A 19,747-nucleotide genomic window follows, 5' to 3' on the forward strand; every position below is an offset into this window, starting at 1 on the left:
GCAGGTTTTTCAGCGAAGGCGATCTATGTTTATTAAAATTTAAAAAATTAACTTCTGTGGTTTTATGTACCAAAACCACAATTTTATTATGAGGCACGCTGTAGTCGGGGACTCCGGAATAATTTAGACCACCTGGGGTTCTTTGACGTGCGCCAAAACATAAGTACACGAGCGCTTTCGCATTCCGCCCCTCTCGGAACGCGGCCGCCGCGGCCGGGATCGCAATCGCGACGTCGAGCTGAGCAGCGCAACGCCATAGCCAATATGCTACCGCGGCGGCTTATGTTCATCCATGTTGTAAAGAGATTGAAGGAATAAACCTGAGGCTATGATATTTATGAGGCTTCAGATTTGACGCATGGGTGTCCGAAATATTGCATTTTTATTTTTTTGTACAGTGGACTTCGTGATTACTGGTCCGCGAGTGTCTCATCAAAACTTGCGCGAAATTCGTGGCTGAAAAGTTTATAGCGAACATGACCGGAATGAGTTATTCTGTGACTTACAGCATCTGGTGGTACCATTACGCTCTTTTAACAGTCGCGTCGCAATCGTGAGAGAAAGTTTGGGTCACAGTCAAGTGGAGGCACAGAGTAACGGACATCGACCACGGAAATGAAAGTTTAAGAGAAAGAAACGATGTTTCGGCTCCCGTACCGAAACGTCGTTTCTTTCTTTTAAACGTTAATTTTTGTGCTCGGTATCCGTTACTCTGTGCCGTGATCATTCTCGACCAGACGAGTTTTTGGGAAACCCTCGATTTCACCGTCACGGATGGGATGAACGTTTTGTCACAACCATTCGAGAAAATGTTTCGCACTTGCTGCTATGGTTAAGCTGCTGCTCCTAGAAAAAAAAAAAAAAACCGCGGCTCCAGTGACTCTTTAATTCTCTTAACTCAGTTACTGCGAGCTGACACACGCACGCGCGCACGCACACACACACATACGCACGCGCGCGCACGCTAAGCAGCATTACTTGTGCAGAAAATGTGAGCGCACAGTCACCCGCCCGTACTTGAAAGCCCCTTAACTCTCCAAGCTGCAAGAAACTCTTGCAATGATTAAGAAAGTCGTCCCGTCGGCCACATTCAGCCAATTTCCTATAGCTTTAACTGCCATTCCAGAGTCACATGTTCGAGGGTAGCGTGGTTTTTCGTACTTTGTTTTAGTTTTTTCTCTTTTTTTGTTCAGGAGCAATCCATGGCCGATCCTAGCTTTAGCGTTTCTCACCCTTTCATGAGCCGCGCTGCCCACCGTAAGCCCAGTGCTTCGCTAGTTGCCCTTTTGGAACCGAAATGCGTTTTTAAAGTGCTTTCGATGTCCTGGAAGTTTTTATTTAGGCGTTGGATGGGGTTAGGCCAAGTATTCACTTGTATATGTGTGCACTGTGAACGACGGGTGCTGGGTTCGCAGGGTCCGTTCATCGCTGCATTTGCCCAATCCAACGAGGGCGACGTGTCCCCGAACCTGAAAGGGCCACGTTGCATCGACACGGGCCTGCCCTGCGATTTCGAGAAATCTACTTGCAACGGCCGGGTGAGGCTTGACGCCTTTTTTCCCTGTTCTAGCTAGAACGCATCATGGGTAGTCAAAATTTGAACGTGCAATACTGAAAAGAAATAATTAGATAATGCTTACTAAGAAACAAACAAACAGAATTGGTACATTTGTGCCAGCGTATTGACTAAGTAACTTCAGGTAGGAACGATAGTGCTAGTAATTCAACTAGATCAAAATCCTAGTGTAACTGTTGCTATGAGAACCACAGCCCAATGAACACGCCGGTTAAGATGCGAGCAAGACGGTTCAGCTGTGGGGGACTAAATAAAAGTAAAAATTAAGAACAATCAACTTGATATAATGAGCTAGCATTTCGCGCTCAGATTGAACACATGTGCGTCAAAAGTGTTATGCGAACACGCCATCACTTAATTTTCACTAGTGCAAAGAACGTGTTTATACGATCACAATATAGCCATGCTACGTAGATGGAGGGACTCGCAACAAGCAACAAGCAACAAGAAGGCGACGAGTGGCACAAGACACAGCTCGTCTAACGGGACATCACGACACTGTCGGTGTCTTTGTAATAATCATAGTTGGCGGCCGGAGCTCCGATCGGAACGGTTAACACTTAAGTGCTCTGCTCTAATGGCCGGACCATCCGTACAAAGTGGTCTATTATGCTGCAAACACTTGTGCCAGCTGGCAAGCGACACCTTAGTGTTAATTTAGCATCGTTGATAGTTATAGGCTGGTATAAATAAAGCAGCAGCGTGTCTAACATCATGCGGCACGATTCAGCTGTTTGTCACATCCGTCAATACTGTCCCTATGCCCTCTAGTGTCGTTGCTTCTCTCCACAGCAACGAAGAGTAATGATGTGAATCACTCCCTGCCGGTCTCGTGTGGTAATAATCACTCAGAAGTTTAGCAACCAAAAGAGTTTGTAAATATATGCACTCACTAGCAACCATGAAACTTATCTTCAAGGCGTTTCTGTTAACAGAAAAAGGTGGTTCTAGCATAGCGAAAATTACCCGAAGCCCGGTGACGTAATGTAACTTCTGATCATTTGTGCGCACACGAAGGGGTCGTAACCTTTATTTATCGTAGACATTATTGGTGTCATTGAGCTACAGCGTTCGTGACACAGGTGGCCTCATTTTGAGCCGATAGAACAAGACAACATTTAATTATGACATATACGTGCAGGCTGTTTCACATGTGCTTGTGTTGAAGTCTTACATTTTAGAGAAGACATTTTTAAATGTTGACAACGGGCGCTTTGATGGTTCGTTAAACGGCGCCGTGACATCGTGTGCACAATGAATTTAACTTGTCGATCACAGTAGGCATACAGTCCTAATCGTGTTTCTCCATAAGCCTGCGATGCTTCGCGTACTGAAGCGCGTGAGCAACTTGTTCTTGTATAGCACAAGTCTAACTAACTTTCATTGCTGGCCCCTTCTCACTGTTACTTTAAGCAATAGGTACTGATGTCGACCAAAGAAAGCAACGTTTCTGGACATTGCATTTTTCTTGGCCATGTGCCGCTGCAGGCACATTTTATCTAATTATGCATATCTTTTCTTCTTCTTTTTAAATTTCAGACTGAGAAATGCATCGCTTTTGGTCCCGGTAAAGACATGTTTGAAAGCACAAAGATTCTGGGTGAACGGCAGCTCCAAAAGGCATTGGTAAGTCGCAGCGACGAAATCATGTCGTTCTCGGTGTACTCGTTCGTTGCCGTTGCAGTGGCAAAACGATGTTGGCTTCTCAAACAACTTTTCACTCTATCGTGCGTAGGGGATAAGGCTAAACTTCAGTAATAAGGCTTCAGTAATAATAATAATAATGAGGCTTCAGTAATAATAAGGCTTCAGTAATAAACTGAAGTCCTCTTCTGCGTTGCCACTAACATGCTTTCGCTGCATTTTCTCATATTTAACAACAGAAACGTGACCTTGTCAGCCCTATGTTCTGATTTAATAGTCTATCAGTATTTCGAAACTCAGTATTCTGTCACCTAGCCCACAAAAAAAAAAAAAAAAAACACAATGAGCGTCATTTAGGTATCAAAACTAAATGACGCTCATTTATGAGTCATTTTCTGAGCGCTCCATTTACCCTTCTGGACTTTGACAACGAACATGCAAAGCAAGATGGTTTGCATGTTCTAGCGAGCAGAACCTCACCGTTCGTAATACTGGCGACCATGCAGGGTTTCCGTTATTTTGTACGTTACTCCGATCTTGGAGAAATATTTCCTTTTTACGCAACAACCTGTTGTGAGTGGCGAGCTCTGTTTAGATGTTTAGTTTCCATATCCCCACCCCGCACTTAAGCCTGTCATGATAATTTGGTATTTTGCTATTTGACTGGTGTGTTGCATGTGCACGTCATGAAATTTACTTGCACGGGCTCTCGGTGCTGTACATTGTAACGCATGCAGCCAGGCATCACAGCTCACTATTAGGAAGTTCGAAATTTATTCCATTCTTTTTACAAGAAAAAGAAAGAAGCCTTGTGAAAAAAAGCGGACTTATATTGACTTGACTGGTATTTGAGCTCACTAAGTAAGGTTGACTAGCAGTGCGATGTATATATAACATAGCATAAATAGTTGCATGAAATGCATACAAAACGCCCACGTATAAGCGTTATTGGATTCTCACAAAAACAAGAAAACGAAGTGTGTGCGCATACTTAAGCTCTCACTTGCACAAAATAAGCACAAAACATTCACATAATCTGCTTTACTATTTGTTGACAAAGTGCCATCGGTTCGACACCATTTCCCCGCTTCCTCATCGCCAGCCTAATTATGTCCCCTGAAGGGCAAAAGCCATCTCAGATATTTCGAATTATTCGTCTTGCGTCAAGCAACCTAACTAATCGCCACAAGTATGCGGTCAGCAACCCTAGCCAAATCTTAGCCGTACTTCACTTTATGCTACAGCATGAATTGGAGTGATTCTTAATACAAGAAGTTCTAGCGAGCCTCAATATTTGGAATGTTTTTTGCACACGCACATCGTCTTAGGCAGCGCCTTCCTAGAAGAAGCTTAAGTTGTAGCGTAACCGTAATCGCCGTTCGTCATCATGCTACGTCATCATCGCTGATCTCCTCGCGTGGCTCAGAGCGCGACCGACGAAAGAAGACTAGCTGAACTCTCACTGATTGGGCTAGACGCCGCAGCCGCCCCCCGGCTCGGTCGTTCCTTACATGCCCCTTAACTAACATAGGTGCTGCTATGATGCGACACAATGTGCTCTATTTTTCTATCGTGCGGCTGATAGGAAACGCATATGGACGTCATGGACGCAGACACCCACATTGGTGCTTACAGTCTACGAGAAAATGAACCTTTCTTGATTCTTAAATGCTTGGAGGAAACGAAAGAGACACGAAGCTTCTGTACTGCAGCAGTCTCATGCGCAATATTCTCGCGCCCCAACTCACAGTACTTCTACCCGCGCGTGCCTTTCGCAGTACAGTGTTAGCAATGACACCGACCGTCGAGCTCACATTGAAAGGCCGTCGATATCGAACTTAACCTGCTTTCGCGCAAAAGATCTGTCAGTTGTGCCCAGCAGGCGTTCACTATGTCGCGCGCAGATCATCCGGGGCAGCGCTAAGCTAGGGCATAGAAGTCTTCCAGTTTGAAGCTTTTCGTTAACGTAAACTGCAAGAAATACGGGGCGAACAGATTAGGCGGAAGGCACCAGAACTGATGTCGTCTGTCTTGCCTTTTCGTTCCGTATCTCGCACTGTTAATTCATTTCCGTGGTCACGAAATTAGCTAGCCTAAAATGATGCTAGATCAAAGAACGAGACTAGTTCGTGTGACATCATGAAACACACACTAAGAGGAAGGAGAGTTTGTGTGTACTTCCTCTTATTGTGTTTTTGACGGCCTATTTATGACGATAGTCTACCTGTAAGCACACCCTGCCTAGTGTATCTTCTTGTGATAGTCTAGTACTGTTTTCATCGCACCGATAAAACCATACATTCCAATTAGCGCTTCGCTAGTGCACACGAGGAAAACTTGCTCACCAGGGGCGAAATTCACAAACCTTTTTGTTCGCAAGTGCTTTTTGCCATTGGCTGACCGGCTTCGCTAAAAATATATCATCGCAATGGACTAGCAGCTGCTCTTACGAATTGTTATAGCGTTGGAACGTTTTTATGGCCAGGCACAGTATCTTTCAACTTTCACTCCAACTACCTTTCGTCCCCCCCCCCCCTCCACACACACAAGTACACCGCAGCTTCTTTTCATGGAGACTGCCTCTGGCAGCCGTGGAGTGCGTACACTGCGCCGACTTGGCGCCGTCGTCGGCGCCGACTTCCTGGCGCCGCGTTGTGGGCGCGCGCAGCACCGGTCAGCGCGCCCGCCTCGTTCTGTCGGCTACGCGCTGGTGTCGGGCGAAGTGCGGCCGAAATTGACGGCCGCCTGACAGCGCGACGTTTCCCGATTTGCAGGACCTGTTCCACTCGGCCTCACGAAAGCTCTCCGGCACGGTTGGATTCGCGTACCAGAGGGCGAACATGGGGAAGTACGAAGTCGGCGACAACGAAGCGGATCCGGTAAACGCAAACGCCCTGCCCTCTTTCTTTGATTTCCTTTTTATGCGTCTTTCTTATCATGTTATAAGCGTCCACGAGAGCAGAACGATCGAGTTCGAATATATTGTGATTTTATTTTCTGTTTGTGTCTGTGCTTATCTGCAGCAAATATTTTCAACAGAGCAGGAAAAAGTTATGTTGAAGCTCGCGTCATGTCCAACTATGTACGTTTATAAGAAATCGTACTCTATCGGAGCCCCTTAGAAGTGGTTGTGACGTTCGTAATGAAGAAAAAATGCCATTCAGGGCCCGAATTCACAAAAGCTTCTTACGTTAGAATTGTTCGTAAGATAGAATTTCAACCAATCCGGATGCAAGACATTATCTACGGCAGCCGGCCAATGGCAAAGAGCACTTACAAAAGAAAAACTTTGTTAATCTGGCCCCAGGTTCAACAAAAAGTCAGGATCAGAATGATTAGCAGTGCGACCTTCATACGAAAACGAAGCTGTTGGAGCTCGTTGCAATACAGCTCGGGTGGACCTTTGACATGAAGGTTGAAGATGACATTTTTTCCGCCCGCTAGATTAAAAAAAAAATCTTTGCATGTATTACGCAAATGGTGCTAACATTCAATGTTTACAGATCAAAATAAATGCCGAGTTATGTGCACTACTTATATACGGCTCTTCGCACTTTGCCCCAGCATAGGAAGGGCAAAACTGCCTGGTTTTCGTTGAGTATATTTTGATCGCATCCATACATGCAGATACCTTTAGAGGAGACTTGGATATTGTTGCAGATGCTATGTCCTGTCCAACCCTATTTGGCGCATAAAACGCTTATATTTTTTCTTGAAGCGTTTTTCGCGCACACGAAGCCTACACATTGTAAAAGTAAGGGAGAAAAGAGAACCCTTAATGGACAGCAAGCATTGCAAGCTGTCTTTAAATTGCTTATAAGTTGCCAAAGAATAATGCTTTCTACTTCGAGGATCACCAGAAGAAAATTTAGTCACTGGCAACTATTAAAGTTCAGGGGCCGAATTCACAAAGTTCTTAAGGGCCCTTTGCCATTGGCCAACCGCCTTCGCTAATAATATGTGCAGCATTCGGATTGGCTGGAATTTGCTCTTGCGGACAATTCTAGCGTAATATCTTTTTTTAGGAATACGGGCCCAGTTCTGTCTGTCCTTCGAACAATGAATATTGAGATTGTGAGGCTCTTAACCACTAACCCTTTCGGAAGCACTACGGTAAAAAAAACCATGTTCATTTCATTATCGAGTTTTGTTTTTTCGCAGGTTGCTTCCAAGTTAAAATATTGTATGAATTACTCCCGGCGACAGCTTCACTTGAATGTGGATAACCCCTGCTAATGAAACTCCAGTACGCTTCAGGTGATGTGTTCTAGTGCAATACATCACACCCAGATCATTTTCCGATCCCGTATGCGCTAGTACGGTTTGGAACGGTCGTTCGCCATATCGAGGTACGCCCCTTACTACGTTGTATGATTTCGTTAATTCTCAAGAAGGCTTGCTGCAGATTTCAAGACTTTGAAACCGGTATGCACTTCTTTTGAGTGTAAGCCTGCACTTATCAAGTTAATCTGCTGGGTGGCGGTGCTACAATGTAGCGCCTGCAGCAGTGAGCGATAATTAGTCAGTATTTAAACTCAACTGTCAAAGCCTAGAATGTTAGTGAAGTTCTCAATGCGTGCAGCCGGTCATTTATTGGACGCTTTCAGATCACAACATGTACTGCAGCGTTGGGCTACAGCTTTGCAGCAGGAACGACTGACGGACCGGGCCAGTTTGACTTCACGCAGTGTGAGTAAGGTTTTTCGTGGTTTTTAATCGAGTATATAGTCGACACTGCTGCCAGGAGCGCTCCAGCTCCTGGCATGAAGAAAGAGCGATATTGTAGCATCCGCGTTGTTCAAGGTACCGGGATGAATGCTATGTGGCTGCCCGGTGAATGTGACTGCTGCTGCTGCTGCTGCTGCTGCTACTGCTGCTGCTCTCAAGCACTCCCCCCACCCCCTCGCACTCTCTCTCCCCCTTTTACTCTCACCGAGCAGCGACGCAAAACATTTCGTGCGCTGTTCGAGTGATATAGGCAATAGTTTAGTAGACGTCAGTTGGCGTGGCACTTCGTGGTGTGCTTTCTGAGACACGCAGGAAAAATTTCTGATGATACGTTGAACAGAAGTAATGTGGCTTATGGTATGCGTACGGCGTATTCTTTTACAGTGTTCGGAAATTCGCTAGTTTTACGGCTTACTACTATACGGCGCCTTACACTATTAAACGAAAAAGAAGAGCAGAAATCGTGCCTAAATACTAATACGGAGAAACGAATTCAATGCAGCGACATCTTTATGGTGCAGCAGGCATCTACACTTACTATTTCGGTGACCATGCCATGCTGCCAAGAAGGTTCAAGGTATATGTATGGCGGCGTACAGGTTACCAATGTTACGGAATAGCTTCAGGTAAAATAGAGGAAGAGAGAATAGTCACGCGGTTGGGGTTGTAAGGAACGCTTCATTTGCAGTTTTTGGCATGAATTGGTATGTGCATGATTTTCTCTATTGAATGCTTTTGGGATTTCATCGGATTTATGCGAAAACGCACAACCCTGCTTATGACGTATAGGCCTAAGAGTGTGATGTGACTGTTTGTGACGTTGTGATTATTAGTTTCAAATTTGTTACCGCCGCTATACTTTCTCTACGAGGGACATCACAGATTTAATTAGGACGTGAATGTCAAGGCGACAAAATTGTACAATGTCTTAACTCGTTTAGCAAGCGGAGTGGTCAGGCGAAAATTAAATTAAGTTATTTCAGAGCTAATACGTGTACATAGGACATGTGAGGGCCACTTGCATGTCCTATATGCACATAACGTTAATTGGAGATGGCGTGACCAGCAGCTTACGCGCGCACGATCAAGCGATTGCACTTATTCGTGGCTTCGACTTTTGACGACCTATAGGATATGGCTCAAGCGAAAGGGCAAGGAGCGATCCAGCAGTGTAGATGTGAAATTTAGTGTCAAAGACCGGGGCGCTTAAGAAATCCCATGCTTGTGGTGTCCTGCATGCAGACACCTATTAGCAGCTGCAGTCGGGCTGAACTTGTTGCTTTCTTCACTTGCCCCATGCACTACGCCGCCCTGGTGCATAGGCGTCAGTGCTTGTTTGACTCCGGAAGTCTGCAACCATTCAGACATTTCCTGCTTCCGCGGACGACCAATGGCGGAAAGCGAGATAACGTCGGGTCAAGAAGGGTCCGCACCCAAACTCTCCGAAACGTTTTCCCCGTCCGTGGCTGGCCTCTTATAGACCCCTATCGCTGTGTCGTCGAGTGCTAACTCCAGCATAGATGCATCCGGGTACGCGAAAGAATCGCCCTTTGGCAGCATGCCACACAAATTCGTGCTGGCGTGCTGAACCGCTCTAGAGAGTCCGGTAGTTCTGACTGAGATGATCTTAACACCTTTCAAATTCATTTTTATTTGTGTTTCAAAGTTTGCTGCAATATCTTGTGGTGTATCTAAAGGCAATCAACTTGCCTCACGACAACACTCATGGGTATGTATACATTGCTGCCGCAACGCGACATGGGAGCAAACCTTTTCCAAAGTATGTTGTCTTGGATGCCGTCTGACCCATGGCAGCATTAGCAGATACTGAAGGAGAACCAGAAATAGCACAAGTTTTAGTAGTATAAATATATTTTTTATATTACCACACAATATAATCACGTCATCGCATATAATTTCATTCGTATTTGCAAATTGTACGCTTAGATGAACAAGAAAGTGGCTAGATAAAGAAAAAAAACGAAGGCTTTACTTCTCTGAATGACAAATATTTGTTTCCTTGAGATGCTAATGTGGCCCGTTGTAGAGGTTATTTAATAAATTAGGTATTTGTTTTCTAGCACCAGCAATTGTATCACGCGTTATTGAGCATCATACATATATTTGAAATCAGGATCAAGGAATAGAAAAATCTAACAATCGAGGCTTGCTTACAGTGTTTCAGCTCGCAGTAGTGTTGTGGGCATGTGCAGACATGCCCCTAAGCGTAAGGAAGTGTGACAACGTTTAGCCATTGGGATGCCGGGTCAATTTGATTGAAAACCGTAATGACTTTCACAATTCCTCTGTATCCTTTGGTTATAATTTTTGAAAATGAAAATTAGGAGGAAACAACGCTTGTTTACAGGGAGTAGACGATATCGTCGCAAATAAAACGTGCAGTCGAAAAAATAAGGAACTTCTTCGACCACATGGTCCAGATCTCATGATGGCGAACCTTGAACCACACGATTATTTTTTATAGTGAGCATAAACTGCTTGCCCTATGAGTGATTCGGGACTCTAATGCAGCAACGACGAAATCCACGCCGTTCTGGAATTTCGTTCGTGACTTCATCGCGGCGCCGTCGAAGGAGGCCATCAAATGCCATCATCCGAAGCCCATCTTGCTCCCCGTTGGCGAGGTAAGTGCGTGAGCTTCTTACAGCCGTCTGCTGTCGTGTTACCGTAAGAGCTTACGTTGTATTTTCCGTGAATGTTGTGCCGTTCGTAGAGGTATTAGGTTGTCTCAAGACCAGTACACAAGCAGCGCCAGCGCGGTAGCCGTTCAGTACCCTGATTGCGAGAGTATACCTGCCACTTGCATCAGAAATAGTGCGCTATGTTCACCAATGGCTTCGAAACGCTGCTCCCGTGGTGCTAATTTTATGCCGTAGGTGTATAAAGTGTTTCAGGTAGGCAGTGCATCTAATAAAAAGAGAAAATACATTTGCTCTTTGAAGCGTAGCCACTGTATTGTATTTGTATTTCTTGTGTATTGTATTTCTTGTACTTCATGAAGTGCAAATGTCTTTTTAGCGTCCAACGCACTTGAGCAGAGTTGCTTGCACCCTTCTTTATCAACGTTTAGGATAACTGTCGTAGTGGCAACTGTTATCTAAGTTTTGCTAACGTGTGAAAGCTTTTAGCTTCGCTCGACATTCTTTAAACTGGTGGGGCATGTACACGTTTAGTACTGCGTGTAATATGATCGCATGGACAGACTGCTAGTGACCTCAATGCGGAAGCCATTATGATACACCACTCGCAGTATTGCGAAAGCATTATATACCCTATGACGCGGAAAATCCGGCGAGTGTCCGGCGTTAACATCCGATGGTACCGAAACCCACGTTACCAACTGTTGACGTCACGTTCCCGGCGCTGGACCTGCTGCGGCTCGTACTGTGAAGTCCCACGGTGAACCGCCATGGCGTCGGACGGACGCCGTGGTCCCCAACCAAAAAATTGCTTTGCCCATTTCGAAAATTGAGTTGACCTACGTTCAAAACCAACCGGGCCCACTCCCAAATTGACTTGGCCCACCCCCCAAATTGCCTTTACCCAATTCGAAAATTTAGTTGACCTACGTTCAAAACCGACCTGGCTCACTCCCAAAATTGACTTTCCCACCCCCAAAATTTGGGTACCCCACCCTCAGAATTGACTTTGGCCAATTCGAGTACATGACCAAGTGAAACGCATCGCGCGGAAGAGTCAGATTGCTTTCGCATTCAATGCACGTAAGGAGACTTAAGTTCCTCTGCAACTTTTACGGTTCTGGCCAAACAGCTACACCGCTAATCTTTATGAAGTATAGTATTCGTAAAATTTCGCTCTACTCACGTAATACGCCAAATAATGTCCACCACACTAGTCTAACAATTGAGGGATCAGCCTGTATCGGCACAACAAACTTAAGATTTTTTCAGTTGTCTTTAAGAACTTGCCTTGAGGTGGATGGCGGCAGATAATTTGCTGTTGCAGTTTACTGGTATTTTGTAATGAGACCGAATCAATACATCTAATCTTCAACAACACTTTCACGTAGAAAGTGATTTGGTTCAAATTCGTCTCATCTCAACTATCTATTTGTTTCTCTTCCATCTTCAGATGAACTTTCCATACCCTTGGGTTGCCAGCATCGTTCCTACTCAAATTCTGAAAGTCGGCCAGCTGTATATTATTGCGGCTCCTGGAGAGTTCACGTAAGTATTTCTCAAGTACGCCCAAAACGTTGTTTTCTTTAACTGGGCTGCATGCGTGCACAGAAAAGCAAATGTGGTGTCTTAGTTACGTTTGTATTTTTAAACGCGTGAGTTTCGGTAGTACTTAGGACGCTAACTGAAGATTTCGTTCGAAATGTCACTTTTACGAGCTTTCTGAAAGTTTGAATTTGTCTTTAGTAATTCTGAATACATTAGCCATCATCGCGAAAGTGCCTTCTAAACCATTGAAAATCACACTAATTGTCGGCATGTGGCTCTACGATCGGCTTGGCAAAAGCTATCCGTGATAACACCCTATATTCCAGCGCGTGAGAACTTTCCACAAAACTGCTTATATATCATTGCTGTGTAGCAAGTGTAGTGTTTAAAGTGTTATTCCTGTACTTGTTAAATGTCATTGAAGCAAGTAGCATGGGACATGTACTAACATGTGCTAATGTCCTTTCAAGTTATCATACCCAAGAGAAGTAACGGAAGTAGAATTTTCAATATAAGGCATGTTTTCTTATGGAAGATTTCTCCCATTTATTTTCCTCTAATTGTTTTGAGCCCTTTACCCCATGTTCAGCACAACGATAACTGCTCAGAGAAAGGGGTCTCTATTAACGAAAAATATGAAGAGCCAAACCTGATTGCTATCCAAGAATTCGCTTAGCATGCTTTGGGGGGTGGTTATTTGTGGCACTATGCTGCACTGTGTGTTATGGGTGGCGCTCTCCTTACAACCGTGTCTTATCTGTACGCGGGAGCCAAGCACTACTGCGAGCGCCACTTCCTCAAGGAGCCGTTCGGTACCCGCGCAGCATCTCAAACGACAGCGTCTGCGTCTTCGACCAGAGAGGCAGCGTCTCAACGACAGCATCTCAAAATGCTAGCTGTCATGAGTGAAGAATGCGAGAACGCTCCCCTTGCAACCGGTACCACGGCACGGTGGTACCGCACCACCGCGCGGAATTTACCGCTGTGTTAGCTGCACTATCTTCGGGATCTGCCCACGAAAACGGTTAGACAGTCACTCGAAATCGCGGTTAGTTCCCAAAGAATGCAAGACGCATTAAAAAGCTCAAAACAGGGAAACCCGTTAGCCTTTATATATACGTTTGTTGGCTAGCATGCGTTCACAAACTTTTGTGCCGACTATTCATGATAATTTTTTTTTACATGCAGCACCATGTCTGGCAGACGACTTCGCGCTACTGTCGAAAGGGTAAGCGGTTGTTTGCACGCCATTGTTTTTCGCGTGGTACGTCCTTCATTTGTTGTTGCAACGACTGAAACAAACTAAGCATTTGTTGCGGTGAGAAAGGCGGCTTTGCGTGCCTCCCTTCCAAAACCGTAAGCAGAATGGACAACACCCCAGTTCGTCCTTCACAGTGTTTCAGTCCGTCAAGATATTTCGGCCTCGCCGTGGCATCAGCATGCGCGTTATCCCGTGATTGAAAGTGAAAGCCAACAATGATGGGCCTGTTTGAAAGGTAGAACGGGGCATGTTCACTGGCTGTCCGTTTGAAAGAAAATCAACGAGACGAAGCACGGCTGCTCATCACTAACTGGCTATCGCGGACTCGCAGGCTTCTTATATGTACTGCACGGAGCCTGGTCGAGCGTGTTGACAATTGACGAAGGGAGGGGCATGTCGACGTTCGGCAAAAGAGCCTATTTAGCATCTAGCTGAGCGATCACACGACTCGTTTGGTATTGTGTAAATTTACGATGACTATAGAAAACACAACTATCCATGCATCCCATCCCAAGCGGTGACTCAGTGGCTATACAACGTTCATCTACTGAGCACGAGTTCGCGGGTTTCAGTCCCGGCCGCAGCGGCGGCATTCTTATTGGGGCGCAATGCAAAACTGCTCGTGGACTGACCTTGGGTTCACGCTAAAAAACCCCATGCGGTCAAAATTATTCCGGCAGTCTCACCGCTCTCCCTCTCTTTTCCTCCTGCTACTGCGTGTCTCGTAGCCATAGTGTGGCTCTGAGACGTAAAACTCTCTATATGCATTTTTTACCATGCATGCAGCTTACCTGAGAAGTTCGAATTCATGAATCATAAATTAGGAGTAAAGTAATCTATTATTATTATTATTATTATTATTATTATTATTATTATTATTATTATTATTATTATTATTATTATTATTATTATTATTATTATTATTATTATTATTATTATTTCATTTTAAACCGGGACGCCGAGGTTGCGGATGTATAAGCACAATCTGGTTTTGCGATGGTGTATGTAGTGCACACACAAACCTCCAGAACATTGATTAGTTAGCCTTCGATAGAGTCCTTGCATGTTCATGTTCCTTTTTATTTATTTGCATGTCTGTGTCACGGTAAATATGTCTTCCGCATGTAAGCAGCCTGCTTAACGTGATCAGCTGTTGTTTTGTGCATAAGAAAGCAGAAAGCTCATGCATATTTGTCCTTGTTCCGCGCAAGACTGCGCTCGTGACGGAAACATCGTGCTGGAGTACTTGTTTGGGAATCTGGAAGATAGCTACTGAAAATACTCAGTTGACTTCTAAGTAACCGACACCGTAGGCGGGGGCAACCATGTCTGATTGGTTAATGTGTAGCGTGCAGCCCTATACCGTCGTGTGGTCACGGGTTGGGATGAGGGAAGTGTGTACGGTACAAGGGGAGTGGTCAACGAGACCTGCTCCGTCACGAAGCCGGAGCAGGTCTCGTTCTTTGAAGACTCTGGTGTGGTTGGAGACACGGACGCGTGCAGCACCTGCTCGCCTTGTTTAAGTACATACTGCACAGTGATGACCGGGCTCCGATCCGTCTGAATGTGCAGTCTGCAGTCCTAGTATTTTGACACTGTTGGGCTGGGGTCATGTCGGTGCACCGCCGCTATCCCCGCAGTCTGACAAGCACGCCGGCTGCAGTTTAAAACGATAGCACAAACACACGTGCGTGCCCACTCTGACGGCGCGTATAAAAGCTGGCGGTTTTAAAATTACTTCTCGACTTCGACAAACACTGTCTCTGCGGCGGCACAGCCCGCAACGCAGTACAAGCAGGTATGCTCAATGGAGACAAGCGCGGAGAGAATGACCACGTAAAAACACAGACGCTTTTCTCTCGCGGCGAGGGCGTGTGAAGAAACCTGCGATAGAACCGAACGTTGGACTGGTGAAGTAATAAAATACGTCCTTGGTGTTTGCAGTTGAATCGCGTAATATATGTTTTAATGCCAACCATGTTTAATTATTAAACTATTTAGTGATATAATAACGTGTTGCCGACACGCAGAGATGGGCAACATGTGTGACTGCATTCGGCTCCGTAGCTTTCGCAGCATTGCCAAGAAAAGTTGCCGCTGAGCATTATATGGTTCCCCCATCTGGTTTTCTAAAATGCATTTTCGCATGCTTACATAGGTCGTGAAGATGAAGGACCCCGATGCCATGGTCGTCCTGGCCGGTCTCTCCAACACGTACACGCATTACGTGGCCACGTACGAGGAGTACCAGGTGCGTTGTCATGTCTGGAGACCGAACTCTACAACAACAGCGTGCGGACTTAACCTGGAAGGACCGACAAAAATGCAGATTGTTTTTAAAACCACTGTCCTCAATGTTTCGTCAAGGTGTCGTCACTGCTTTAGATGGACCTGCTCTCAGCTGTACTTCTCTTCTTCATTAGATATTAGTCAGAAGAATTGAGACTTGAAATACGCTTGGCGCTTTCAAAATAATAGATACATACTAAGATACCTTTGATAATCAAAGACTGTCTTGCTTTGTTTGTTGTTGTTGTTTCGGTCACTATCAGCTTGGAATAAGAATCTCCCCATAGATGTTTGGATGACGACGTTGTTGCACTAGACGTCCAGCTCTTGCGGTCAGGCGACGATAACGTCCCTCGAAAACCACCCTCTGCTCCGATAGTGATAATAGAATAATAATAAATGTAGTGTGAAATTGAGAAAGCAAGCTGTTTTTTTTTCACCGGTAACTGTAGGTTGCTTTTCCTCTTGTCACTAATGTTTGCAATGAAGACTTGCTTTAATTTTATAGAAAATAGGGGCTCTTCAACCGCCGGCGTGGGCGCGCCGACAGCTCAACAAAGCGGTAGCAGTGTTCATAACATTGCCTCTAGAAGTAGCAGCGCAATTCACGTACAAACACAAAAACTACAATTTTCAAGGTGCGTATAGGTTGGTCCAATATGAAAGAATGCACCCCTGTCCAGTACCTATACTCCTTATTTAGGTTTCTTGTTGAAGTATGTTTCTCAATGTATACTTTCTTAATTTTAGGCCAAATATACGACAACTGGCGGTTTTAAATGCAAATCAGGGCCTGTATTCACAAAAGTTCTTATGCTAGAACTGTTCGTAAGAGCAGATTCCAACCGATCGTGATGTCGGACATATTATTAGCGAAAGCGGCAGACGAATGTAAAACGGCACATACTAACGAAAAGCTTTGTCTATTCGACCCCAGGTCCTTGCTTTAATACTGTAGTTCGCTGTGCATCATTAAGGGTGCCAAGACTCGATTAATTGCATTAATGAACTCTACGAGGGAGGAGACTTCGCTATGAGACTGTCTATACATAAGACAAATAATACCTTGTTTCCCAGTTGCCGTCCGTGGCTATAACTGTCCATGACTCTCCATTAGGTTTCAGCTTTTCCACGATCAGGTGTCGGCTACACCAGTGTGAAGCCGACACCTCGATTGTAGCAAATGGAGGCATATGGGCCATATTTTGGGGGCTGTGTTGCTCAACTTTATCGATGAAGAAGGCACGTAATGCTGCGCTTGAGTCTTGATGGTAGCTACAGGCGTACAAGAAAAGACAGCCAGTGTTGTGGAACTTGCTGCTCTGTACAATGCAGAAGATGGTTCTTCCAAAGCGTGGCCGTAGCTATAGTCGGACCGGTCTCTAAACTGAAGTTACAACGTTTCTTTGGATGTCAAAAGTTTTCGTAATGGCACTTTTTTTGCACCTGTTGTTGGTGATGCGTTTGTTATGACAGTCATCTCTTACACAGTGACGTACTTATTGCAGGTACAGCGCTACGAGGGAGCGTCCACGCTATACGGGCCGCATACTTTGCTGGCCTACCAAAAGCAATTCGAAGGTCTGGCTGTGAGCCTGACGACCAACACGAGCCGACCTATTGGGCCTCCTCTGCCTAACCTGCTCTCTAAGCAGGTGTCTTTCAAGACAGGCGTCGTCTTCGACGGTGCCCCGCTGGGAAAAGTGTTTGGCCAGGTGCTGTCCGACGCCAAGGCTGCTTACAACAGGGTCAGTTCTCGCGCACTAGTTCTTGCACAAACCTCCACTACACCGTCATTCATACCCATGCGTAGCTTTAAGTCGGTAAGATGAAGACTTAGAACTTAGTGCCTGTTGTCATTTCGATCACTTGTGTAAACATTATTAAATAAAATGCTTAACAACAGTGAAAAGAAAAAAAAACACTTTTGTGTGGTGATGCTTTAGCGTCACTAATAGTAGAAAAGTCGGCCTTGAACAACTCTTTTAACTGCTTTCAGGGAGAACGAGTCTTTGTGACGTTTGTGTCTGGTCATCCAAGAAACAACTTGATGGTGAGAACAATCTTCTTACGTTACGACTGTGTGGCTACGATTTAACGACTTTCCACTTTCACTGTAAATATTAAACGTCTAAGTATGCACACAATTGACGTGAATTGCAATATAGTTGCGTGCAGTTTTCACTTTGATGTTTCTTGAAAACTAGGTGTCTACTGCCTAGACAAACACGCCATTGTAATAATTCTTCCAGCTGGAGAGCACGTACCTGACCGTGGAAAAGCTGAACCCTGATGGAGAGTCATGGACAGTTATAGCCACGGACGGCAACTGGGAAACAAGGTATTATTTGATTGATTATTTAATTCAAAGCCTTCTTCGCCTGACATTTTGCGTTAGGTCGGCGGGTATATAGTGTGGGGACTCACACATGCTCTTGGGACAAAGGAACGACAACACAGTATAGTGCAAACAATCAAAATGGCATTTATTGCACCTTTCATACACTAATACATACTAGCCGAATTGCTACCAATAGAACATTCACATGGGCGCGCGACAAATCAAGTAAGTCCGACTCACCGCGACCCGATAGCGAGCGAATACGTTCGCCCCATGCTATGACACCATCGCCTAGTCGTTCACGTGTACGGTCACGCGAACGGTGGCGCGCTCGAACGATCCGTGTTCGTCCATGCATACCGGTGTCCTGCTCTTAGCCTCGCGCGACGGTCGCGCGAAGCGGGCCGGCGCACGCGCAGGCGTTCGTGCGTGTTGGCCGCCGATCCCCAGCCAAAGAGAGAGCGCATTCGAGCTTTTTCTCCCAAGTTACCCCGCCGTTCGGTGGCGTTAGCATCGCGACACTCGCGCCATCTCTCGCAATGCGCCGCAACCACCACGACCGCCGTCGGCACTTAGCTACGCGGTGAAGCCGGATTACAGGAGACGCGCGAGAGTCGCGCATCCCCACATCCCTCCAACCTTAAATCACTATACATACTTTGGCGAAACATGTCACACGGTCTATCAACGCGCGCGTCGCGAACAAAAGTTAGTACAGGCGACAGTGGCCGCGCCGAGGAAATGTCCACACGTTTTCCACAACATGCGAGCCGACATTGTCTCTGGGGTGCACCGCTGGCGTCCGTTGGTCACAGCATCAGCTCTGCAGATTCGATGGCACGACTCCAGCACAGTACTCCGGAAACGGCGACGCAGAAGTCGGCACGAGCAAGCGTCGCTTGCGCCGACGCGCCCTGATGGCGAGAGCCGCTGGTGATTGCCGGCTCTTTTCCCAGCCGCCGAGGGTAGCGAGCCGGACACAGGCGGCCGCTGAAATCGCTGCGCCGAACTGGCCACAGGCATCTGCATTGCCAGGGGTGGCTCGTCTCGTTCGTAGGCCGGGGCAGCAGCGCAGACGATGTGCAGGTGACAGCAAACCAGGGGTGACTCCGCTCACGCTGCGTACACTCAACGCACTCGACAAGCACTAAAGTAGTGCAAGGGAGAGGAATTCTGCATACGCATCGCCCACGTGGTACGATGTTCAATTCGGCTAGCGAAATTTCGGACGGCATTTCAGATGCTAAGTTCACGTGAACAAAGCTTGCTCTCTTGAGTCGAACGAGTAATTTCAATTCGTGCGAGGCGAACTAATGAGGGAAGCAATCTGCGACACCTCAACACCACGGTCCACCAGGTTCTGTCCTTCAACGTGCGACAGGCGGCTTTGTAAAGCCTTAGGCCTAATGCGTCGCTACAATGACAACAACCGGCATCCCCCCCCCCCCAAAAAAAAAAAAACATCACCCAAAATGGGCACAACTGGCAGCCGCGAGGAGACGTTAGCTATGTGAGGTGGTCCTACCCCGCTCGGTGCACACAGCATCCGAGTTGACGGCGCCCACCGTCCCAGACGGTGTCGGAGCGCCCGGTGCCAGGCCGCAATACCAGTCAGCCCGTAGCGGCACCCGTGGCCCGCGGCCACCCGGCTCCCTGAGCCTCGACTTCCGAAGTCAAAGATATAGAAGAAGCTATTTACA

The 19,747-nt window shown here is 46.2% G+C and overlaps 1 protein-coding gene across 1 annotated transcript in view; it reads left to right on the top strand.

Moving 5' to 3' along the window:
• LOC119436232 (neutral ceramidase) overlaps window positions 1–19,747 on the top strand; it is a 124,918-nt gene that overhangs the window by 95,337 nt on the left and 9,834 nt on the right. The window contains exons 7-17 of the mRNA XM_037703026.2: window positions 1,416–1,538; window positions 3,116–3,202; window positions 5,995–6,099; window positions 7,828–7,909; window positions 10,481–10,593; window positions 12,062–12,156; window positions 13,345–13,384; window positions 15,576–15,668; window positions 17,215–17,454; window positions 17,706–17,759; window positions 17,959–18,047. Coding sequence (XP_037558954.1) covers window positions 1,416–1,538; window positions 3,116–3,202; window positions 5,995–6,099; window positions 7,828–7,909; window positions 10,481–10,593; window positions 12,062–12,156; window positions 13,345–13,384; window positions 15,576–15,668; window positions 17,215–17,454; window positions 17,706–17,759; window positions 17,959–18,047 — 1,121 coding nt within the window. The remainder of the gene's footprint in view (window positions 1–1,415; window positions 1,539–3,115; window positions 3,203–5,994; window positions 6,100–7,827; window positions 7,910–10,480; window positions 10,594–12,061; window positions 12,157–13,344; window positions 13,385–15,575; window positions 15,669–17,214; window positions 17,455–17,705; window positions 17,760–17,958; window positions 18,048–19,747) is intronic.

The sequence above is a fragment of the Dermacentor silvarum genome, chromosome 1 (assembly GCF_013339745.2).
Source record: "Dermacentor silvarum isolate Dsil-2018 chromosome 1, BIME_Dsil_1.4, whole genome shotgun sequence".
NCBI classification, from domain to species: domain Eukaryota; kingdom Metazoa; phylum Arthropoda; class Arachnida; order Ixodida; family Ixodidae; genus Dermacentor; species Dermacentor silvarum.